Source organism: Peromyscus leucopus, chromosome 1 (assembly GCF_004664715.2).
Source record: "Peromyscus leucopus breed LL Stock chromosome 1, UCI_PerLeu_2.1, whole genome shotgun sequence".
Taxonomy (NCBI): domain Eukaryota; kingdom Metazoa; phylum Chordata; class Mammalia; order Rodentia; family Cricetidae; genus Peromyscus; species Peromyscus leucopus.
The window spans coordinates 176,034,297-176,060,697 of record NC_051063.1 but is presented as its reverse complement, the minus strand read 5'-3'; the positions used below and the strand labels follow the sequence as shown (position 1 = coordinate 176,060,697).

General features: G+C 44.4%; 1 protein-coding gene across 1 annotated transcript in view; it reads right to left on the bottom strand.

Annotated features, from left to right (window-relative positions):
• Positions 1-26,401, bottom strand: part of Arhgap35 (Rho GTPase activating protein 35) — a 113,076-nt gene that overhangs the window by 50,500 nt on the left and 36,175 nt on the right. The window contains exon 2 of the mRNA XM_028854922.2: positions 8,509-12,382. Coding sequence (XP_028710755.1) covers positions 8,509-12,189 — 3,681 coding nt within the window. The 5' untranslated portion in view covers positions 12,190-12,382. The remainder of the gene's footprint in view (positions 1-8,508; positions 12,383-26,401) is intronic.

Below are 26,401 nucleotides of genomic sequence, written 5' to 3'. Positions count from 1 at the left end.
GACTGCAGAACTTGTGCTTCATAGCACTACAGTTTGTGCAGGTTCTTGGGTTAGGCACAACGAGTGAATGGATGCTGAGTAAGGAATACAGGCACATCAACCATCTGGAGAACTTCTAAGGGTAATATACATGGTCTACTCAAAATTTACTAGTGAATTTTTGAAGATTTTATTCGTGTGTGTGTGTGTGTGTGTGTGTGTGTGTGCGCGCGCGCTTGCTTGCTTGCTTGCTTGCTTGCTTTTTATTGCTGTGATAAGACCACAAGCAACCTGTGGTGGAAAGAGTTTATACTTGGTTTACAACATCCCTATTACAGTCCATCATTCAAAGAAGTCAGGGCAGGAACTCAAGGCAAGAACCTGGATATGAGAACTGGAGCAGAGACCATGGGGAAGGCTCTTCCAGTCTTCTTTTCTTTTCTCTTCTCTTCTCTTCCTCTTCTCTTCCTCTCCTCTTCCTCTCCTCTCCCTCCTCTCTCCTCCTCTCTCCTCCTCTCTTCCTCTTCTCTTCCTCTTCTCTTCCTCTTCTCTTCCTCCTCCCCTCTCCTCCCCTCCCCTCCCCTCCCCTTCTCTCTCTCTCTCTTTCTCTCTCTCTCTCTCTCTCTTTCTTTTTCTTGTTTTGGTTTTTGAGACAGGGTCTCACTATGTAGCCCTGGCTTGCTTTGTAGACCAAGCTGGTCTTGTCTCAAACTCAGAGATCCACTGGCCTCTGCTTCCAGAGTGCTGGGATTAAAGGTGTGTGCCACTATACCCTATGCTAGTTTATTTTCTTATGTACTTCAGGACTACCTGCCCAGGTATGGTACTATACCCACAGTGGGCTGGGCCCTTCTACATCAATCATCAGTCAAGAAAATGCCCTGTAGATCAATATGATGGGGATGTTTTGTTTGTTTGTTTTTTTGAAGACAGGGTTTCTCTGGAACTCCATAGACCAGGTTGGACTGGAACTCAAGAGATCTGAGATCCACCTGCCTCTGCCTCCTGAGTGTTGGGATTAAAAGCATGCGCCACCACTGCCTGGCAATGGGAACATTTTTTTGAATTGATATTCCTTCTTCTCACATGACTCTATCTTGTGTCAAGTTGATTAAAAAACAAAACAAAACCCCCAAAAACTATCCAACCCAGTGTGTGTGGCATGTGTGCCCACTGATGCCAGCGGTGTCAGATTCCCTGGAGCTGGAGTTACAGGCATCTGTGAGACATCTGATGTAGATGCTGGGATCTGAACTCTGGCCTTCTGATAGAGCACTAAGTGCTCTTGACCTCTGAGACATCTCTCCAGCCCCCAGATGATGATGATGGTGATGATGATGTTATTATTTTAAAAGACAGAATCTCGTATAGTTCAGGGTGGCCTTAAGGTCCTTGATCCTTTTGCCTCTGTCTCCTCAGTACTGGTATTATAGGCATGAGGCACTATGTCCAGCTTCTACCAGGCAATTTCAAGCTGGAAAAAGAAAAGCCCTAAGTAGTTATGTTCAAACAGTTGCAGAGCCACCTACTGCTACTAAGGAGCAGGCTTATTTTGTACAGTTGTGCTACAGAGATGAGAGCAGGATAAAAGATAAACTAGACTGCTTATCTCCTTCACCTCAAAATAGTTCAAGATCAAGTTCAACCCTCCAACTTATGAATGTAGCATTTAGAGACTACCAATCCCCTCTGCCTAGTGACATGAATTCCACCCCACCTCTTCATGTGCATCCTCCTAAGCTTTAAACTCTGGATTAGAGTGTCAAATACATCCTTTAGATAACTGAAAGTTCTCCAGAGCATCACAAAATTAGAAAGAAATTCTTGAACAACTATTCTAAACCTTCCTCATCAGGAAGTCAGTCTGGAATGCCAGGCCAAGAGCTGGGCTGGCTTCTGATATTACCAACACTTCTGGCATCTGAAGGGTTACTGAGCACATTTTAGCTGGAAGTGTCATTCTCCCAAGTGGCTTGCCAGATGTCTCATGTCCCCAGTCAGGCACATGTCCCTCTTTAGGGAATCACAGGGAGCACTCTCACAGCAGGTGCTCTCAACATCCATCTTCTTTTGGGGTACTCACTTAGCAAGCCAAACTGGAAAAAGCAGGAGAGGCCAAGCCCTAGAGTGATCCATACATCTGTGCCTCCAGTGGGTCAAACAATACAATAGCAATTCCCTAGGAAGCCAGCGAGGTGCTGAAACCTCACAGCCATCCTGCAAGGCAAAGGTGTTAGCAGCTCCTTTCACAGCAGAGATCAGAGACCCTGCAAAGGGCTGTGAGCAACTGCAGCCAAAGGCAACACTACTTTCTCCAGGATGAAATGTCAATGCCCCAGATGAAGGCAGGACCAACTTAAGTCACCTCCTTTCCTTTTAGATAGATTCTGATAGAATAGATAATGTCTCCACTGTTCCAGACCTCTTGGTTTCCTTAAAAACAAGCTTAAAGCTATGTGTACTAGCTTATACCTGCAATCCTAGCACTTAGGAGACAGAGGCAGGATTGCCCAAGTCTGAAGTCAGCTCGGACAGTATAGTGAAAGCTTGTCTTGAAAAACAGAACAAACAGCATCACTCAAGGTTTCCTCCACCCCTTGTTGTACTCATGGCCAACACTGTGATTTTCTAATTAACAGTTATTCTCTCATGTTTCCAACAGAGCTTCAAAGGGGGCCCTTTCAATTAAATTACTTTAAATTACTCATGCTCCTGGCACTCCTCAGCTCAGAGCACCTTGATTTAGGGCAAAACAGGAAGGAACCCTGGCCTTCCCACCATCTAACCCTTCCATATGACAGGAAAGGGAAGGCGGCTGTGTCATCACACCGCAGAATGAAGGAGTCTGGCAAGGACTCGAGGATCTTGAGACTGAATTCTTGGCCAGTGCAGCTGGGGGAAAGGTAGAAAAGGCCACTGGATCCAGGTCTAGGTATGTAATGCCCTGCTTGGAATCCCATGCACACTGACTGGAGCTGACCTCACTTGGGTCCTGCAGAGGTATTCTGGTATAACCTCGTGGTGAAGGAGAACCAGCTGGCTTGGGGAAGCATCACAACAATTCTTTGTCCTTTGAAAAGAAGATCTGGCCTCCCTGCTTTATTTAAAGAACAGGTGTGTGCAAGCTAAAGCAGACAGTTAAAAGATGCTCTATTTTTATCACCAAAAACACACTACAGAAGTTCTTCAGGCTTAAAATAAACTAAGAAACCAGGCATGATGGTGTACATAAGCCTAGTACTCGGGGGGTCTCAGGCAGGAGGACTGTGAGTTTGAGGCCAACCTGGGCTACATAGAAACTGCCTCAAAAAACACAATAAAATAAACTGAATATCCACTGGCATAGATTTAAAACAACTTGTTAAAGTTCCAATGGCTAATTCAGTCCCTCTATGTCTATTTTGGCCTTACTTGACTAGCTATTGAAGGCAGAAACAACAGCACCATGCTGTTCTTAGGGGGGACAGCATAAAGAAAAGGACTTAATAAGCTAGACCCTGTTTGAATGAACACACTGAATGGGCTCACTGGTCTAAACATGTGCACATGAACAGTGAAAACTAGCAACTTTCTTGCACATGGGAGAGACAGCTAGAAGACCGGCCTCAAAAGCTCACTCACTCTATGCAGTGGTGGTAAACCAGACAAGGTGTTCACTTGTTTGGTTTTGAAACAAGAGCCCATGTAGCCAGACTAGCATCCAAGTCACTATGGAGCTCAGGCCGGCCTTGAACTGACTGTTCTACCTTCACCACCCAAGTGCTGGAATTACAGGCAAGTACCATCCTGCTCTGCTGGGAAGGGGTTTAATCTCTCTGAGCCTTAGTCACCTCTTCTCTAAGGCATGAATGGGTTCTGTTTCCTGATCCAGCCAGCTGTGAGGAAGCCAGCAAGCCTCACACTCCTGCCCTACTGAGACCAAACCTATTCCCATGCCTTACCCACCAGGATACCTTCAGATGCGCTCCAAAATAAACTCATTTATAAAATAGGGCTGGGGTTAAAAAAGAAAAAACATACAAGTGAAAACATAAACCTCCAGCATATTTTCTGTGATCTGGCCTTGTTTTCCCATTTCTGTGGCAATCACACTACAGACTGCACTCGTATGAAAAGATTCTGGTCTCTCCTCCCCACTCTGAATTCCACACCGTACCTGAGAAAGCTTTCCCCATGAACTCTCCATCTTCAATTGTCTGTCTGCCTGGTGCTCCATCCATGTTAGCTTTACATTACCAATCCCTCAGGGAACTTCCCTAGATGTCTCAGCTCCGGGCAAACTTTGTTCAATAACCCCTCGGTATCCAGTATCTTCTCATCAGATAGTATTTAAAATACATACAAGTTTATGTTCAGAACCTATCTCCAAGGAACACATCTACATCTAGGACACCTAAAACACCAGGCAGCAGACACGTGCTCGCTGGTCTCAGCACTAAACCAAATGTTGCCTTCCTAAAAGGGTGAAGGTGCTTGTATATTGAAGTCAAAATGCTTCTTTAGAAGAGGTATCTGGTCTTACAGCTCACTCAGTAGGACTAAGCTCAGAAGCACACACTGAGTTTTTCTGAGCAAGTTACAAAGAGTTCTTATCACACTGCACTTGTCTGTCAAAACCAATTTTCCTCCCAGGAGTGTGGGCAGTCCAACTCCCCAGCTGGTTTTCATTCACACTAGAAACCTTAACTCCGTTCTAGGCCTCACAAAACGAGAGCTGTGTCCACACAAAGCCACAACAACCAGCCAATTCACTGAATCCAATGAAATAAGCCAATTCACTGGGGGGACACAAACTGTCAAACTGGTTACTTGGTGCCTTATAGACCAAACAATGAGTGATTCAAACAGTTCACTTTTCAATAGGTTGTCTTGTCATGTGGCAGCTACAGTAAGTGAAAGATTTTCTTTATCACTGTTTTTTGTCTTTTTATTAAACACCAGAGTAAGAACATATCTGACAGAAGGGTAAATAGCCAATAATGTCTAGCCTTTAAATAGTGGTCAAACACAGCAAATTTCAGCAAACTGAATGAGCCTCAAGGGCACAATTGTGGAACAAGGCTCTGCGGCCTGCTTTTTGGCTTTAAAATAAGAGCTGATGGTCCCGATCTCATCTTTGCAAATGCACAGCCTTGGGAGACAGAGACATGAGCAGCAGCAGCTTTAGACAAAGCTCTATTCACAGCCGCCCAAGAGCAATCTTGGAGTTTCAATTTCATTCAGTTGAGTGCGGAAGGCTCCCACTGAGGGTGGGCTGCTGAATGGTTCCGTTGGGAAAAGGACCCAAGAAGAAGCACTGGCTTTACAGTCTGTACTTTCATTAGAAGAGATGAAAGCATCCTCTCTCTGACTCCAGTTCTACAGTAAGGTACTAATCTAGCAAATTAGCAAGTGTACTGAGTGGTTTTTTTTTCTTCTCTTTTTCCTCCTCATCACATTGGTACCCAGAGCAGAGCTTCTCTTCATTAAGGTGGTTGCCGGGGCAAGCACAGAGCAAGCATCCGAATCACTGTGGGTTAAACCTTGCACCAGAGAGGAAGTGGTGTGGTCAGGAGGCCCACAGCAGTCTCCTCCCTAGTAGAGCGCCACGTTCCTTCCACCTGCTGCTGGGGTATCTCATCTTAGGCCACGCTTCAGCCTCATCCCTCTCCCAGGTCTAGTTCCATGGTGAAAACAGCCCAAACTTCTGGCCTACAATACCCATCCCTCTGAGGACCATGCTCCCTTTTACAGAAGGAACCAGAGGAGGGATATCATGTGCTCAAGGTCCAAATGAGAAAGCAGGGAATTGGGATCTGACCCTAGGACCTCATTCTCAGGGCCTAAGCAGCTAATATCGACCCATATTCTACCTGAGCCATCTTAACATGAACTCTGTCCACAGGCTATCCCTGGCAGACAGATGATCTCTTCAAAGCCACTGTATAGATCTGGCTGCCCTATCTGGGTGCTATGGCCTAGGCCAAAAAAGGAGGTGGGGGCACTTCCCCTGCAGGAGGGTCTGAGTTGTTTTCTATGACCAGCTGAAATCCAGAATGCTTCCCCCAACACTTCAAATAAATGCTGTACTGCTTTGTCATGCCAATAAAAATCAAAGGATAAATTCCCCACGGAGGGTGGCTTGCACTCTCTGCCCTGATAGTATCTTGCTCTTCCAGTAAAACAAGTGTCAGTCTGCATTCCCAGTGGCAGCAGTCCTAACAGTCCTTGTTCTGTGGCAAAGGCTTTCATCTTCTCTGCAGGGATGACAAAGCAGCCCTGCTCATTCCAAAGCACCACTCTCCAAGTGTTTCAGGGAAACACAAGGCCAGCTTCTACCCATTTTTCCCTAAGGATACTCCTAAAATGACTGCTAGCACACCATGGTTCTTGGGACAGAGGAATCACTTCCGTCTGATTTGGAGAGGTGAATAACTCAAGACAGGATGGAAGCTGGTACTTCTTGCCTGCTGATCTAGCAGCCGGGGACATGTTTGGTCCCCAGCAGGGATACAGCTCAGGATGCAGAGACTAGCTGTTTCTGCTGAGTAAAGCCTTTGCCACAAAGATATCTAGAAATCATGTCTTGTTTGACAATTAAAAAAAAAATATTTATTTTGATTGAGAAAGGTTCCAGGCTGGCCTTAGGTTTGGTAGGCTCCTCCTGTCTCTGCCTCTTGACTGGGATTACAGATGTGCACCACCACACTTTTATTTTGGGAGGGGAGGGGCTTCAAGACAGGGTTTATCTGTGTAACAGTCCTGGCTGTCCCAAACTCACTCTGTAGACCAGGACTGTCTCTGACATACTTGGTTTTATGTGGTGCTGGGCCTGGAACCCAGTGCTTACCAAAGGCTTGGCACACTCTACCAATTGAGCTACATCCCCAGTCTGGGAATGTGTTTTCAAAGCATCATTTGCAGTATTAAAAATATTGCAAGAAGTCAGAAAAAGACTTATAATTCAGTGTGCTATTATGCCACCTTCCTAATTCCCAGGTGTGCAAACACCTCCACAAATCAGAAGACTGTCAGCATTCACATAAGCTGTTCCAGGAACAGTTTTTACCAGGAGTGGAGGTGGAAGAAAGCCAAAATGTTCAAAATGCTCAGATTCGGTATCATCAAACAGAAGAAGTTGGGGCAAACACAGGGAGGTTGGTTAGCTTCCTAAACAAGAATGATTTTCACTGGGTCTTCCCTCCAAGCTTTGAAAAACAAAATCCAAAAGGCAGACACAGACCCCGAGTAGACAGCAAGCTGTGAAAAAACTAAATTAAATGGGAAGAATGTAGTGACCTGAGACAAGCACCCAAAACCCATACAACACGGTTCTGCCCTTTCTGACACTGCACAGACAAGAAGGCCATGGAAGCCCTGGCTAGTAGTGACTGAGGAGCACTCTGCATGTCCAAGGTCACAATGGTGTTATGCTCCTCCACCTCCCAGGGCCCTGGGCTACCACAATGGCCTCTATGCTACCTCTCAGTACTCCAGATTATACTCCAGATACTTTTGATATGGTGTGTCTTCTAAGGCATTCATTTTTTGGCAACTTCCCTCTCCAAGGTCCTTGTAAAGCCTCACTTGAGTGACTGGTCTCTGCTGTTTCCTGGCAGGGAGGGGAATAAGCACCATCCTGTGTACAATGCTGACCACAGGTTATTATATCTCTGTCAGAGTCTCACCAAGATGTCATTCTCTGAACAGTACTTCCTTACTGCAAATGGCAAGGGGGAGGGGGGGTTTAGGGGTGTGGGTGGGTGTAAGTGGTTGATACTTTCTGTCTCAAAGCCCAGGCCTAAGAGGACAGGGAACTGCCTTCTAGCTCTCTCCCTTGCAAACACCAAGCTGTAGTCTACAGTAAGAAAAGACATTTCATCTGCTACTGACATGTAAAACACACTAGTAACTTCTTTCCCTTGTTGATCCCTATCCCTGTAATGATTGTGCTCCCTGAAGTTCAGAGACTCAGCAATGGAAGAACTGATTGCAGACAGATGAAGTAAGGGACATGTAAAATCTCCTTTTACAAATATGGATAAACTCCATGCTGAAATTTTTTTTTTTTAAAGTCATTTTAGCACTTGCACAGATTTGTGTGTGCAGAGAACCATCCACTCCTCAGTAATGTAAAATGCAGCACCCTTTTGTGATCAGCATGGGAAAGCAGCATTTGAGAGCCATACAGATGATGTATGTTCAGGCCAAGGGGTGCAAATCTGCAATCTTCAAGGGAGGAAAGAGTATCTGTAATGTCACTGGCTTGGCCACTTGTCGAGACATTTAAGAGCTCTGTATCACCTGCTCATTTGGGTAATGACTGTTCAAGGCAAAGGCAAATCCAGGGTACCTATCCTAGGTGCTAACCACATGAGACTGGTCAGTAGTAGATATCTAATGCACAGGTTGACTCTTACTGCAAGGCCAAAGAATAAATGCACATCCAGTGTTTTTTAAAAACCATATTGTTCCCTGAATAGTTGTCATCAACCAAATCACCAAGACGCTGTGCAAACCCCTACTGAGTCATCCTAAACTGGGTCTTACCTTGGTGTTCCTCCTTAGACTTCGAAGGATATTCCTCCTCCTGGGGTCCTCATCTGTTTCGTATGGAATGACAGCATTGTCCCCTTTATAACCCTGGGATGCCTGATCCTCCTCTTTCTTCCGGATGGGTCCCAGCTCATCATCACTCCCCACACTAAAGCTGGTGCGGTAACTAGCAAAGCGCCCCAGCCGGGTACATCTCGTCCTGTACAGCACAGGCTTACTCACGGCTGATATCTTTCGGCCTCGCTCTAGAGAACTCGTGTCCATTTCACTGTCAGAACCATTGCCACTACCATTAGACTGGGCTTTGTTGATGTTCCGAATGGTTATGATCTTGCCCTGGGTGCTGTCGTGGGGCACAGAGTATATGTTTTCTTCCTCATTCCTCGGCTTGACCACAGCATCCATTGGCTCTGCATAGTCAGAAGGATCAAACCCATCCTGAGGCAGCCAGGGGCTAGAAGACACAGACTTCCTCTGTCCCTCCCGATGGCCTTGGTCTAAGTAGGAGAGATCTTTTGTGATCTCAAAATGGACGGGAGGCTTTGGTTTGACTGGTGGAGGTACTTTGTTGTTCAGTTTACTCTCAAAATTGCTCATTATGAAAGACAGCCCATCATTTCCCTCCAGCTCCATAGAGAACTTGGAATGGTCTTTGGACAGGGAGGGCAATGTTGCATCTTCCCGAAACAGGTGGTACGATGGAGGCTCCACGTCTTCTTCTGAATCCTGCAAGTTTGAGTTGCAGAGTGGTGACCCGGCCCTGGGGGAGTTGAACACTTCTTCAGTGGTGCTGCAGGCCTCAGCAACATTATCATACATGTGCGTGGCCTCGATGATGTTCTTTTTCTCCACCACGTCCTTAAAAAAGGGGTGAAAGATCTCAAGTCTATGCTGGGGCTGGCTACAAGGGATGCTTGTGAACCTCCCATCAATTTCTTGTGCAATTTCTTCCCCCTCTGTCAGCTGCTCTCGACTCAAGTCATTGTCCAGGACATCTATAGCGCCATCAGTGAGTGCAACAAGCTGGATGGGGATAATATCCTGCACTTCACAAAGAAAGGCACGTAACATTGCCAAGGAGGCCTTACGTTTGGCTGAATAAAAAACAATGTACCCATGAACCAACCGGCTCTTTCGGATGCTGAACGAGGAATGGTATGAAAGAACAGATAGCTCAATGCGCTTCTTGTGTAGTCCAATCGGAAGTTCAAGTAAAACAGAGTTGCTGCTCCCACAGTGGGAAGATTTACAGGTTTGGGACTGCAGGACAGGAGAGAGTATGTCATCTGCACTAAAGGGATCGCCACACATCAGACACATGACAATTCGAAGGTCCACATCAGCCAAGTCTTTGATACTAGCAGTGGAGCTGACCAGGTTTAAGTTGCGCTTAGAATCCAGGAGTCCCTTCAGAACTTGGCTGATCTGCTTCTCATTAATATTGCGTCCATAACCAATGCCAGCAGAAGCAGGGTCAAGAAAGACACACTGCAGTTTGCTAGCAATCTGCTGGCCTTGTTGTATTAAGCTGTGCAGAGTCTCTCCACTTGTGTCTCCTCTCTTGTTCACTAAAATTAAGGTCAAGGGGAGGTGAACTAAGTGATTATCCCGCCTGCCCAGTGTGGACTCTCTGCTCTTCTCTATACTCTCCACCACATAGGACAGCGACTCCTTTGAATTGTAAAGGCAGAGGCAGCCATGGGGTTGGAAGGTTGGTGTCTGGAAAGAGTTCACAGGAAGCCTGACATTACCCTCTATTGGCCTCAGGGAAAGCTCATACATTTTACCATCTATCACATATTTGTCATCATTTGTACAAAGAGCTCGGATTTCATTGGCCAACTCTCGGGCAAGGCCATCTTTGCCTAAGATAACCAAATTGATCCTATCGATATTGGGGTCCGACAGAGAGTTCTTCTGATTCCTGTCAGATGGTCGGATAAAGCGAGAACTGATCAAGTGCTCAATCTTAGCATCTACACAAGCTGGGCAGCTTGGGCATGTCTCCTTTGTGGGGTGGTACACAAAATGAATGTGCTTCAGAATGAGGGCATCACGCTCTGCCTGGAGCTTCTGCAATGCTTTAAATCTCTGCTCTTCCCCCAAAACATCCTGGATGACACCCATCTTTTCCTTGCTGGGTTTTGCATCCAGCTCTAACTCATAAAACAATTCTGAGTACTCCAAAAGCAATTCCTGGAACTCTTCCTTTGCTCGGTCTATAATCTGTTTTTGGTGTTTGCCATAGATGTCCATGTACACTGATTCTTCCAGCCACTGGTAAAAGTCTTCATTCATAATAAAACTACGAGCCTCTTCCCAAGGTTTCCCAGGAGTTATGAAAGGAGAGGTCTCCAGGTTTTCTTTGAATGCTTTTCGCATCTCAGCTCTCTTCCTCTCATTCCTCAGCTTCTCCAAGTGGGTCTCATACAGCTGCTCAGCAGGGACAGTATCCATCAAGTCAAAGGGAATCCTCTCATTCTCCATGTTGTCAATGTGGCTGGTGGCATCCCATGGTGTCTCTTCAAGCACAACAAACCACTTTAAGAACTCTGGCTTGGTCTCTAAGAGTTTTTTGGCTTTAATGCAGCTCAGGTGGTCTACTTCATCTAGATTAGGTATGAGGGCTTCAAAAGCCAGCGGCAGGGCTGCCAGGTATAGTTTTCTCCGGCGCTCAATATGCTCGTGCTTGAGGCGGTGGATGTGCTGCAGGAAGAGCTTCTTGGCCTTCTGTGTCCCTTCCAGGTAGACATAGTCCTGGTACTCAGGGGAGGCCTGCATCTTCCGGCTGACACTCAGCCAGTTCTCGTTGTGATTTTTCACAATTCGGCTCACCAACCACTCATATTTGTCCTTTGCTGTAGCTATCTGCTGACTCTGCTGCTTGAGAGCTTCAAAGTAAGGAATGATTTTTGTCTTCCCTCGACTCTTATCAATGAGTTGCACTAAAGTACTGAAAGCCAAGTCCACATTCACATTGGATCTTGCTGAGGTCTCTACAACCTGGAGGTTCTTTTTGCTTAAGGCAAAAGTATGTGCATCTCTAATGTACCGCTCAACACCCTCATCACACTTAGTCAGGACTACCACTATGGGCTTTTTCGTTTTTGCAAGCTGATTGTAGAGATTGGAGACAAACTTGAGCTGGTCATCGAAGTTCCTGTTCATGCCCCTGCTAACATCAATGCCCAGAAGGAAGCCGTCAACCAGCAGCTTTCCATCTGGCATCTGTTTCTGCTCAAAGTCCTGTTCCAGCCCCAGCTGGTCAGTGCAAAAATACATGAGTTTTTCAGCTGATGCGAGCTTGGTGGCTGCAGCTCTCTTGATGTAGGGCTGCAGTGCCGTGCTTCGATGAGGTTGAAAAGTCTGATCATCAATGAACTCAGTCTGTTCCACAATGTGCATTTTACATTCCACACAGTCCTCCAGGGAGCGGCTAACTTCTCCCCAGTAGAGAAAGTGGTCATTATTGACCACCCGCCCACCAAAGTCACTGGTGCTGAGAACAGAAGTGTGGTCCAGGTGAAAATCATCTGCACTTGGGCGCACAAAGCGGTTACATAGACAAGACTTCCCAATGCCGCACTGGCCTTTCTCCTTCTCAGTCCCGGACAATCCCACCACGCTGATGTTGTAGGTGGGGATTCGAACATCTTGCTTTCTTGCCATCATCATCTTCGAAACATCCTGCCACAATCAGCTACTTCCAAGATCAGATTAGTGTTCTGCAGTAGAGTGAGAAGACTTCTCAGCAGTGCCGGTGGAGGCCCGCTGCCCAAGCAGCACAAGTGTCAGGTCCCATAGTGTTCTAAACCAGTATGATGTCAGTTCTTACTTCTTCTCATCGCCAAATAGCCAACATGTCTGCCTAGATGGAGGGGGGGAAAGAAAAACCATCACCATCCAAACTCTAGTTTAACCATTAAATTACAATAAAAGTATTTTTTAAGCTAACAAATATTTAGTAAGCCTAATGTGCTAGGCCTTATGCAGGGTGAGTGATTAAGGCTGACATCAGAGTTGTTGAGACAGTTCAGAGGGTAAAGGTGTTTGCTGTGTAAGCCTGACAACCCCAGTTCAATTCCTGGATCCCGATGAGAGAGGGGAACCAATTCCCCAAAGTTGTCCTCTGACTTCCACACACACTGTGGCACGTGCATGCCTATACAGGAGGGGGTACACACATACACCATACACAATGATAAAGACAATAATAAAAAGGCTAATATCAATGTGTTTTCAAACAGGTACAGTCTAAACCAGGACAGGAAGATATAAATAAGGAGAGTGTAAACACTAATGTGACAAGTGAGGGCTCTGTAGGAAATGTGGCTAACTCCAAGGCAGGGTGAATACAAGAAATGTCTTTTGTTTTGTTTTGTTTTTGAGACAGTTTTCCTGTGTAGCTCTGGCTATCTTGGACTTGAACTCAGAGATCCACCTGTCTTTGTCTCCCAAGTGCTGAGAATAAAGGCATGTGCTACCATGCCTGACTGAGCAAGAAATGCCTTGTACAAGTAAAAACAATGAAAAAAATTCCACAAGGGCAATGGTGTCATTTTACAGGGGCTGCCATGAGTAAGGTCTAGGATTATCTGTGAACCAAAAAAATTATACATTAATGAATTACAGCTTACTGCAAAAAATATGAACTAAAGGCCAAACAAGTGGATCAGACAAGAGTCATGATGGAAGGTTAAATGTAGGAGAAATCTTTGAGGGACAGGATGTTGACAGGTAATTCAAGTGTCTCCCAAGACTGCCTATTAATTATCAGGAAGAAAAAAGCCCTCAATAGTAATTATAGGGGAGAAAGCACACAACACCTTTGCTCGGTAATCAAAATTCACATCATCAGTGTGGTACGGAAGCACTTAGGAGACTGAGGCAGGAGAAGCACTAGTTCAGGAGTAGCCTTGGCTACAGAAAAAGAATGGGGAGGAGAGAAGAGAAAGGAGGAAGGAAAGGGCAAAGCTTCCAGGGAAGACTCATAATATTGTTTTCAAAATTTACTACAAAGCTACAACAATCCCAACAGTCATGCAGTGACATAAAGATAAAGACCAATGAAAAAGAAACAAAGCTCACAGCTAATGAATGACTTTTTTGGGGATGGCGGGGGTGGGGGAATGTGGTTTGAGACAGGATCTTACTTATGTAGTCCTGAAATTCACTATGTAAACCAGGCTGGCCTCAAACTCAGTGATCTACCTGCCTCTGCCACTATGTCTGGCTGGCTAAATGACTTTTGACAAGGCTGTTGAAAACCATTCATTGGGAAAGAACATACTTTTTAACAGTTGGTGCTGGGGAAAGTGAATCTTCACACAGGAAAGGACGGAGGGAGGTCTTTATCTACATCATATACAGAGGCTAACCCTAGAGCTGAGGATGTGACTCAGATGTTAGAGTGCTTATCTAGCATGTAATAGGCACTAAGTTCAATTCAACAACAAAAACAACTCTAGCAGTGTGTGATGGTGCACACTTTTAATCCCTTAAGCACTTGGGAAGTAAGAGGCAGGCAAATTTCTGTGAATCCAAGGTCAACTTAGTCTACATAGTGAGTTTCAGGGTATCCAAGACTACACAGTAAGACTGTGTCTCAAAAAAAACCCAACCAACCAACTAAACAAACAAACAACTCTAAATGTATCAAAACTAAAACTACAAAATGTAGAAGAAAACCTAGGGCAAAAGACCCCCGTGAGCACTGGTGGGTGGTGTATTGACGAGAGCTGGCCACCAAGCACGTCGAAGATGTAACCCCATCAAGCAGATACTCTGACTGTACATGCATACTGCATGCACATAAACACATCTACACGTGCACATACATAATACATACACTCAATTCTGAAAACGATTTGTAACAATAGACTGTTTCTATCTTAAGAGTTGTCAGAATGAGAAAGTGTAATACTGGTTGCCATGGCTGAGGGAAGGAGTGAACAAGGACCCTGCATTCACACAAAAAAATGAAGTCACAGGGATGAGATGGTAATGGTAAAATATTATGAATATTTTAACACTTATGAACTGTGTACTAAAAATGGCTAATTTTGTGTTACATGCCATTTACACAATAAAATTAATTGGGTTGAGGGAATGTAGATCAGTGATATAAAGAACACTTGACTAGGAAGAATAAATCAGAAAAAAATCAATACAAGTGTTTATGAAGTGAATGGCTATACTGAGATAAAGTATCCCTACTTTTAGAGAAATTATACTAAAGTATTTTGGGGGGAAAGAGCCAAAATGAATGTAAATGTTCAGAAAAAAATTCTGTTTGAAAAAGAGTAAGAATGCTAATGAGAGACGATAGCTGTGTCTCACTAGAGTGCTTGCTTGGTATGAACAAAATCCTGGGCTTGATCCTCACCGTTAAGTGGTAGTGCCTGCCTGTAATCCTAACACTTGAGAGGTACAGACAGAAGATCTGGCTATGCAAAGTCACAGACAAAGCTGCACGTCATATGAGAACCTTTCAAAATAAAACAAGCAAAACCATTGCAAATGAATAAAATGTTAATAGGTAAATCTGGATTAAAGTATGTGTGATGGCTAGTATTATGTCAACTTGACACAAGCTAGAGTTATCCAAAAGGAGGAAAGTTCAATTGAAAAAAAATGCCTCCATAAGATTTGGTTATATGTCCTTTGCTTAATTAGTGATTGATAGGGGAGGGCCCAGCCCACTGTGGGTGGTGCCATCCCTGGGCTGGTGGTCCTGGATTCTTTAAGAAAGCAGCTAACCAAGCCACGATGAGCTAGCCAGTAAGCAGCACTTCTCCAAGGCCTCTACATCAGCTCCTGCCTCCCTCCAGGCTCCCGCTCTCTGTGAATTCCTGCCCTCACTGCTTTTGAAGATGAACTGTTATATGGAATGGTGTGAGTGAAATAAACCCTTTCCTCCTCAAGTTGCTTTTGGTCATGGTGTTTCATCACAGCAATAGTAACCCTAACTAAGACAGCATATATGATGCTCCTTTGTGTTGTTTTTACTGTTACAACAACAAATTCTCAAGAGTGTAAACATGCAGTGTAAAGTTTTCAAGTTTGTCCGTCTGTGTCACTTATAAAGGAACAAGTACCGCAGTGGCTACAACGGACGAGCAAGGCTCTTGACAGACAGACAGCCTTCTAGACTGACACAGCTCCACCGCCACAGGTGATCACTGTAGAGCGTGCTAGACAAAGGGAGTGGACTCTACAAAGACTGCTTCCTCAACAGACAAAAAAGTCAGCCTAGCTGGGGGAACCAGCAAAAATACAGAGGGCATGGAGAGAAGATGGGCGGAACACAAAACCAAGTACACAGGGGCTGGGCTGAGCCACTTAAAATAATGCAATCTCTCTCTCTTCCCCTCTCCCTCTCTCTGGTTTTTCGAGACAAGGTTTTTCTGTGAAGCTCTCTGGCTGTCTTGGAATTCACTCTGTAGATCAAGCTGCCCTTGAACTCAGAAATCCGCCTGTCTTTGCCTACAGAGTGCTGGGATTGAAGATGTGTGCCACCATCATGTGGCTAATAGTCTTTCACTGGCCAGGACAGGAAGAGGGGAGGAATTATAAGGGACCTAAAGTTTTAACAATTTCAGTCATTAACAAGCTGTTATCATGGTGTCACACGAAGTCTTCAGCAACCTTTCAGCTGAAGTAAGTAAAATAAACTGCCCTTGGCTACCTTTGCACACACGGGCCTCTCTGGCACCTAGTATTCTGTGCATGGACATTACCTGCACACTAAAGTGTGACTGCCAACTCTGCAGCCAAGCAAACGGTCTCCTGAGACTATCTAAAATAGCAAGCAGACTGATTTTCTTTTGAATCTCATTTACATCTGGTAGGAAGCTGATATTCCTATAAACTTCATGCTTTTGTGTGCCTCACAGAAATGTCAAGAAATCAGATCCTTAAACTTTTTAAAGATTACTATTTTATCCCATTTGTATGAGTGTTTTGTCTACATGTATGTATATGCACCTTGTACATGCCTGATGCTCATAGAGGTCAGAAGTGTTGGATTCCCTCCAAAATGGAGTTATGGATGTTTGTGAGCCACTATGTGGGTGCTGGGGGAAAAAACAAACAAAACTCAGGTTATCTGCAAGAGCAACAAGTGCTCTTAACGGTTGAGTCATTTCTCTTGACCAGTGAGTGGTTCTCAACCCAGGGGCCATGACTCTTTGTGTGTGTGTGGGGGTGTCAAATGACCCTTTCACGGGGGTTACCTAAGACCACCCGAAAAACTCAGATACTTTCATTATTATTCATAACAGTAGCAAAATTACAGTTAAGTACCAACGAAAATAATTTTATGGTTGGGGTCACCACAACATGAGGAACTGTACTAAGAGTTGCAGCATTAAGAAGGTTGGGAACGGCCAGGCAGTGTACGCCCCCAGTGTACGCCCTTAATCCCAGCACTCGGGAGGCAGAGGCAGGTGGGTCTCTGTGAGTTCGAGGATAGCCTGGTCTAAGAATTGAATTCCAGTACAGCCAGAATTGTTACACCAAGAAACCCTGTCTCGAAAAACCAAAAAAAAAGGGGGGGGGGCGCGTTGAGAACCACTGCTTTAGACCTAAACATCATGGTTTTTTGTTTTTGTTTTGGTGCTTTTGTATGGTGCTAGGAGTGCAACCACATACTTTGCAACTGCTGAGCCACGGCCCCAGTCTCTTCACTGGTGAATTCAAAGTGAGCTCTCTGCTGAGCCACACCCCCAGTTCTCTCCCTTCCCCCTTCCTTTTATTGTTCCAACTTGGTGTAATCCTCCTGCCTCCGCTTTTTACTTTGACACAGGATCTCCCAGGCAAGCCTTGAACTCTATGTTCCTCCTGTCCCAGCCTCTTACAGGTGTGAACCACTCGGCTCAATAACACCACATTTCATTCTGAGGAACAGGAGAGGGAGCACCGCTGTCCACTGTGATGACCACCTCAAGTGGTCACAGGTCAGGTCTAAACATTTTCCATGACAATTTGGAAAACCAAAACTTCTAAAGAAATCTGAGAAGATACAGTATGTAAAAAACGACTATTTCAAAAGAGAAACTACGAGGTCTATGTGTGAACAGCTGCCTATAGATGACAAGCTTCAAGTCAAATTGCAGAAGAAGTCAGCAGAAACAAGCAGGGCACCTGGGAGAAAACCCTGCCCCTCCACTTCTCTAATGACTGCCACATAAACAAAATTAAGAGCTGCTTGTAAATATCTCAAGGGTATGTACCCCCCCTCCCCAACACAGACCAGGAAAGAGCCATAAAAAAATCAACGAGCTTGGGGGGGAGGGGCGCGGCAGCAGTGCACACAGTTTGTTTTCATCTGTGACAAGAGGGTGACAGAACTGGGAAAGGACTGCTGATGAAGCCCCAAGAAGTCAAGGGTGCTCACCCAACAAAGCTCTTCTCTATGAAGTCCTCACCCCAGGGACAGGGGTCACAAGGTCTCAAACTTACCTATCTTGAAACATACTTAGCAACAGCGTCCTCCTTGGAGTGACTACTGCATGTAACTGGCAACCTGTGACTTGGCTCTCTGTACAGTGGGTCTAAGAACACATCCCTTCCCAGAAACCTCAGGGAGGACAACGAAACAACAAAAACAGGGGCTCAAATGTGGAGCAAAAATGCATCACCTGTACAATCCTTGCTTCGTTCTAATTTTCAAATGGCAGGATGGTAAGCTGCAGTAAGCTGAAATGAAAAGAACAGCTCTAACTCTGAAGAGGGTAGCTACTAATACGTATGCAGTTTTGCTGCTGATTGAGACAGGGACTCGGCAGTAACTGAGGCTAGCCTTGAACTAATTCCTGCTCAGCCTTCTGGGCACATTAGGATTCCAGACAGATAGGTGCCATCTTGTCTGAATACAACTGATAATTTAAACTCAAAATTATGTTCACAGCCAAAAAAGTTACCAAACTTAAAAACCAGCTGGCATGGAAGTAGTTAATTTTGGGCACCTGATACCTTCTACTTGTACGAAGCCTAGTAAGTTCCTCGGGGTGACCGCACTCTCCGCTTTGATGTCTGGATAATGCAGTTTTACTAGTTCCTCAATTGGACTGAATTACACAGTAAACAAAGCTGGTTATAAATCTAAGGATGTCTCAAACACTTAGTTTAGAGGAAATAACTTTAAGTGCCTGGCCACATTCACGTTCAGCTTTTCAAAGAGGTGGCTAAAAAAATTAGCAGAGCCACTAAACTTAATGATCAAAAGACCATAAAGAGAGCAGAGAGAACAAGGAAGGTGTGTCCAAGACTTCATGATGTCCAATGTCCTCAAACTCACACCTGGTAAGAAACAATTTTTTTTTTTTTTTTTTTAAAGAGACAGGGTTTCTCTATGTAACAGCCCTGGCTATACCAGAACTCCCTTTGTAGATCAGGCTGGCCTCAAACTTACAGAGATCTGCCTACCTGCCTCAGGAGTGCTGATACTAAAGGCGTGCACCACTAAACCCGGCTGAAAAACAAATTCTTAATGGGAAACTAAGGAACAAAATTAATTATGCATTCCAGTGATTTTCCAGCACTAGTCCTTTCAAAAGTGGAGAGTGAAAACAGAGGAAACACATCTTTAAAACTAACTCAGGGGCTGGAAAGATGACTCAAATGGTTAAAAGTACTTTTTGCTTTTGCAGAAGATCTGAGTTTGATTCTCAGCACCCACATGGTGGCTCACAACCACCAGTAACTCCCTAGCACTCATATGGTGAACATTCATACACATACACTAAATCTAAAAAATAAACAAAAGGAACCCAAGTTGCTGTAATGGCTCATGCTTGTAATGCCAGCACTCAGGATGCTGAAGCAGTAGACTGCTGTAGGTCCTAGCCACCCTTAGCCATATAACCTGTCTCAAAAAATATAAAAACAAATAAATAAAGATCTATTAAAAGGTTAAAAAACAGTAACTCCTTGTATTACTGAATTCTGCGGAACTACTGATACTAGGAAAACTAACAAAACACACAGCCTAAAAGCTTAACATTTAGTGCTAGGAATCAATTTGGAGAGAAAGATACTTCAGAAGTATCTTCAACTTTTTAATCACAACTGTATGCTGCAGTAAAAACCATGTAAACACTTGTGTGTTCTGCAAACCTGGTCACCGGGTGTCTAGAATTATCTGTGGAACATGTAGCACCGACTCTAAACTAGAGCATCTCCTCTAGAAAGGGGAAGACACTTTTTATCCAACATGCAGAGCAAGAAGCTTCACCATTCCCAAGATGGCACCAGAAAATGCCACTGTGACCCAACAGTACATGGACCACTACAGCTCAGGGGCTGTGCCTGGACAAATACGTACATGTACTACTCATAACACAATGCTCCTGAGCTCTGGTCTAGAATGACCCACAAGACAAAGAATTCTTATCTCTATCCATAATCACAACTACAGTGTCCAAATATGAGAATATGTAGCAACCCCCAATGCCACCACTTATAGCTAGGAAAAAATCATTTCAAGGGCAACAACCCTTGAAAAGCACAGCACTTGCTACTCTCATTTTCCTTCATCCCAGTTGGGAAAAGAATGGAGACACAAGCCGGGCGGTGGTGGCGCACGCCTTTAATCCCAGCACTCGGGAGGCAGAGGCAGGCGGATCTCTGTGAGTTTGAGGCCAGCCTGGGCTACCAAGTGAGTTCCAGGAAAGGCGCAAAGCTACACAGAGAAACCCTGTCTTGAAAAACAAAAACAAACAAACAAACAAACAAACAAACAAACAAAAAGAATGGAGACACATGCAAGCATCACAATGGAAAGGCATTGCCTAAACCTCTTCAACTTCAGTTTCTGAGTGTGTTTCAGAGGTGTCAATGATAACCAGTCAGTAAAATGTCTGTTACTCAGCTTTAGGGAAGCAAGCAGAAGGAAGAGATATATGCAGGATGCATATTCCCTGTCCCTTAAAGGAAAATAAAGCAAGCAGGGAGCACAAACCAGGTGTCACAGTGCACATCTATAACCAGGAGACTAATCAGAAACACAAGTTCAAGGCTTGCTTGGACAACTTAGACCCTGTCTCCAAAGGATGGGGGAAAAAAGGTAGGGCTGTAGCTCAGTGCTAGAGTATCTGCCTAGTATGAGAGGCAACAAGTGCAATCCTCAACACCATTAAAACAGCAACAGAGTAGTAGTAAGCCCTGTCCTCAGGGGTAAAGGCAGGAGGACTGCTGGTGTTCAAGATCCAGGCTGGGCTACAAAGCAAGTTCAAGCAGCATGGTTACAATGAGACACTGTCTCAAACAAACAACATCCCAAAACCTCTGGGCTGGAGAGATGGCTGTGATTAAGAGCACATTTATTCATCTGCTATTTGTCTAGAGGACCCAGGTTCTATTCCTACAACCTATTCATCAACTCAAAATGGGCATGCATGCACACAGTACACAGGCATAATGTAGGTACAATACCAATACACATTAAAATAAAAATGAAAAGAAAATCAGAAGGGACTTATACTATCACCCTTCTCAAAGGAACTATTAGCAATTATTGGTTGGTGGGATAAAGGGAATCCTTTTTTTTTTTTCAGTAGTGTTGGGCATGCTCCAGTAAATAATCTCCCACCTCTGCTCATGTAAACAAGTTTTTGCCTTTCTTTTGGAATAGAGAAAAACTCGAGATGAAAAGACAGAAGTACAGTCCAAGGTCGTTATCCATGCAGTCTACGCACATGTGAAATCTAGTTGAACATGCAGAACCTCAAATCTGCTGACTTTTAAAGACATGGAAGCAAGCATCTGACTTAAGTACATGTGATAATCACTGGGAACAGACAGATACCAAGGACACCTTGTTTCTGGGAATCAGAGTTATAAGGGAATCTTAAATAATACCTTTAATTCTACTCACCTGCTTACCGTGAGTGCTTTAGTTAATGACTGGTCAGAATCAACATGCTGACGGCCCCCAGGATGGCCCAAAAGAAAGGCCTCACTGGGTGGCCCGTCACACTACCTTCCCCTATCCTGCAGAGTCCGAGAACCATTTGATGTCACTCTTCAGAACTGGGAGACAAGCTATCTATCAGCCCAACCCAGCACTCACCCACAGCACACGCAAACCCAGCATGCTGCAGTAAGTGAGTGCAATGGCTGGAGACGGGGCTCAGCAGCTGAGAGCACTGGCTGTTCTGCAGAGGACTGGGTTCAGTTCTCGCACCCACATGGCTGCTCACAACCATCTGTGACTCCAGGTCTAGGGGATCCAATCCTGTCTTCTGACTTCTACAGTCATCAGGCATGCATGCACACAGTGCACAGACATACATGCAAGGCAAAACACTCATACGTAAGATAAAAATGTTTAATTTTTGGAAAAAATCTAAAATAAAAAATTTTAAATGATGCCTGTCCCCCTTGATGTTATTTTATTTTATTTTTTGTTATATTATATTTTTGAGACAGGGTCTCAAACTGGCTTCAAACTGACAGTGTAGCCATGACCTTACACCACTCCAGGGTTACTGGAATTAAAAGCATGTATCACCTCAGCCAATGGATGGGGTGCTAATCAAGGGCTTCATGTATACTAGGCAAACACTCAACCAACTGAGCCTTATCATTAGTCTCATATTTCTGTTGGCAATATTGCCACCTAAACGCTTTACCCAACAAATGATCATATTCTAATGAATTAATCAGCTCATGTAAAAGAAAATTCTACTTGAACATGGCAACTATAATTCTACCTTTCAACCCAGTAAGAGAGCTGAAATAATAGTATCTGGGTGTGCTGTGTAGAAAACCATGGGTTTATAAAGGAAGGAAAGACTCTGGCAGACAACACAGAGTCCTGCTAGCTGCTGCCTCTCATACAAGCTACAGATCTGACTCCTCCCTTCTGTGGGAGGGAAGGGTTCTTACAGCTAGGGAATCTAACAACACACACACACACACACACACACACCCTGTGAAATATATCCTTTGGATTTTTAGGAAGACTGAGTTACCTGTCTCATCTTGGACATTGGGCATGAGCCCTCTTAGCCACGCTGTACCCTCTGCAAACTCCAGAAAGCCCAGCCAGCAAAGTACCAGAAATCGAAAAGCTTTTAACTAAGAACTAAAAATTCAGATGTCTGTTTTGAAAATACTCTGGCCTAATGTTAATTTTTCAAAGAGCAACTATGAAAGACCCTGACACTCTGTTCAGGGTATTTGCCAACAGCCTCTCTCTATTCGTTTTCCCGAGTCCTGGTGAATGTACCCTGAATTCCAGGGTTGGGAACAGAACTACAATGATGCTCTTACCATCCCAGCCAGCCCACACTCGGTACAGCATGTCTTTTTTCCACCCTTAACACAATTCTCAAGCTTTGAGGATAGCCAAACTCTACAAACTGGTCCTAAAGCAACAATATTTCTAAGCCAAATTAGTCAGAGACTAGAATCAGATTCCCATAATCAATGAAGGGGGCCTTTCAGCAAAAGCACTTCCTTAAAACTTTATCCTCAGCAGCTGCAAGCAAGCAGCTTCAGAATCCCAGCCAGTCTATCTGGTCAAAGTATAAGACAAAAATAAACAAAGACAAATTAGGATCTGAGGAACTGCTCTTCCTAATTCATTGGATTTCTCTGGGTTACCTGCCTGTTATATTGTAAAATATGTATCTGATTTTGTTCCTGTCTCCTGGCTTACTAACATCTTTGGAATCTTCACAGTAATAAATGTTCTTTTATATGATGACAGCTTTCAAAGGGAGGCAGTTCACAGGGAAAATCAGGGTAGGATTAGACTGAGATCTGTAGTTCCAGCCTCTACAGAGCTGAACACAGCCAATGATTTAACTAATAATGCCTATCTATTGAAACTCCATAAAACCAAAGGAGAGGGCTCAGCCAGCTTCATACAACTGACAACATCGAAGCTCAGGAGGCTAGGCTCATGGCCACTCTGCATCCCTTCCAACTCACCCTGCCCTCTCCATCTCATCTGTATCCTTTTATGACATCAACAGTGTGCTCTGTGGACCACTCTGGTAAATTAACCAAACTGAGAAAGGAGCTGTGGGAAGACTGGTGTTCAGTCAGAGAATGGATAAAATAAAACATTAGGACTTACATGGGAAGCGGGAAAGACTCTCGATGGACTGAGTCCTAAATCTGAGATGTGACATTATCCCTGAGGATACGGTATCAGGGCTATATCAAATCTGTGAGACTTGTTAGTGTCTGATGCAAAACAGACTGCTTGCTCGATGGGTAGGTGGGGGGTGGGAGTGGTCTACATTCTGATGTTAAAATTGAGGTGTCAAAGTATAGTGGGGAAAAAACCCAGAATTTATACTTACTCCTGTATTCTCAGAATTGGTGTCATAACAGGGATTTGCCGAGCCGGATGTGGAGGCACATGCCAGCTCTTACACAGTGGACACAGAAGGGTCAAGAGTTCAAGGTCATCTTGGGCCACATATTGCAGCCAGCCCAGCTACATCCTGTCTCAAAAACCAGAAAAAGAGTATTCCTCTCTCGGAGCCCTTTTCTCTCTCAGGAGTTTATTTTCCCTAATAAAGCTGTTTGCTCTGCTTTTTAAAAAGGGAGATGGGGATGCTAAAGAGATTGTCTCAGTGATTAAGAGCACTTGTTGCTCTTGCAGAGGACCTGAGTTGGGTTCCTAGCATCCACATGGTGGCTCACAACCACCTCTAACTCCAGTTCTAGGGAATCTAATGACTCTTCTGACCTCTGCATGTACCAGGCAGGCCCATGTGTGTGTGTATATACATAGGCCAAAATACTAATACACAGAAAGTATCTAGGTCTAAAAAGGAAAAGGGAGGGGAAGGGGGGGGGAGGCTGACAGACTGACACCTGGCAGTGGTGGGACACATCTTTAATCTCAGCACTTGGGAGGCAAAAGCAGGAGGATCTTTTGAGTTCGAGGCCAACCTGGTCTATAGAGTGAATTCCAGGACAGGCTAAACACAGAGAAACCCTGTCTCTAAAAACAAAACAAAAACAAACAAACAAAGAAAAAGGGACTGGACTCCCTAGAATAATGCTGGTTCACAGAAATATGGACTGGGAAGGAAAATCAAGGGTAGGAGGTAAGGAAGTTTTTACTCCTGGGGGCCATGTGATCTCCAAAGACATCGAGTCAGATGTGCTCGCTGTGCGCAGTCAATGAAGGCAAAAGCTTGCCAAATTATTCAGAGGCGTGTTTGAACTCCGGGAAGCCGGTCTGCTGGTTGTGTAGGAAAACACAGAGGCACACAACTTTAATCCCAGGACCCAGAAGGTAGCAGACCAGCCTGGTCTACAGAGCTCATCCTTGTGCTGAAAGGCTTCACCTGAGAAGCCGAGACGGCTAGGTGAGTCACTCCTGGGGAAGGTGGAGAGGAGTCCTTAGGAACAAGAGGCACTCTTCTCCCTCGGGCTGACTCTAAGGAATTTTGGGTTCTAGTAACACGTGGACAGCGTTCTATAACCGTTCAAACAGTCCCAGAAACCGAAGGATGCACAATCAGCTGCGCACTGGGAGGATGCTGCTCCTAAGGAAACAGGGCTGGGGAATAATGGCACAAGGCACTGCACAGTATGGGTCTGGGTCTATGTGGACACATGTGTAAGGACCAAAAGAGTCTGTTTATTCCCATATTCTCAGACTTATGGCAAGGAAAACAAAGGCCAGTTTTAGGACATGCTGTACAAGCACTACACATGAAAGACAACACAAAACCTAAGCAAATTCAAACTTAAAAGCATTTTGATAAACCACACATCACACAGCCTATGTAGCCATTGACATACTGCATTTGAGTATCTTTCCCAAATTAAAAAATAAAAAAAAGTGAGCCTTATCCTCACATTAAGACCAATTTTCCTCAGATTGTGAAATAGAAAATAAAACCTACAAAATTGCTTTTTATTACATTTTTCTTTGTTGGAGAGGGGCATATATGCTATGATTTATATGTGTCAATGAGAACACAACTTGTAGGAGTTAGTTCTCTCCTACCACGTAAATCTCAGGCATGGAAGTCAGGTCATCAAGCTTGGTGTCGAGCACCTTTAGCCACTGAGACATCTTGTCAGCCCTCACCATTTGCTTTACAACATTTATAATCTAGAGGGTGTATGTGTGTACCCAGAAGTAATTATAGAAGAGGTCATGAATTCAAGGGGTAGTTGGGTGATATGGGAGGAATTGGAGATGGGAAAGGGAGGAGTAGAAATGATGCAAATACAGTATACTCACGATGACATTCTCAAATTAGCAAAAATACGGTTAAAGCTAAATACTGTGGTGTGAATTTGTAACCCTGGCAATCCTATGGTGAGATGGGACAGATATTAGAATCATGCAGAAGCTCAGTGGCCAGGTGGCCTGGAATATACAGCATGGAAGGAAACAAATGAGATCCCGCCTTAGCAAGTCAAAGAGAGAAATGGCTGTCAAAGGTTGTTTTCTTGGGCTGGAGAGACGGTTCAGCCATTAAAGTCTAAGTTTCATAACCAAAAAAGTTGTTCTCTGACCTCCATGTGAGCACCTTGGTACAGGTACAGCTCCCCTTCCCCCTTAAGTCTCTATCTCATACACACATGCACAATAAGAAGAAAAACTGTGGTTCCTCATAGATTTGTTTAGCATCAATTTTTAATGCATCTCCCAAAGTGACTCTAACATACAATGAAACTTGGAAATCACTGGGGCTGTCATTTCTAAAGAAAATGCTGTATCTGTGCTTTAGCTGGGGTCTACAATGTCTTAACACAAAGGAAATTCTATGGATGAAGTACATGAACTGAGTCAGAGAAATGTTTTGGATCTGTTTGGTACCACATGATGTAATAGGTTCCTGGCTCTATCTCTATGAAGGCATAGGATGCCAGCATTGTTTCTAAAACACACACACACACA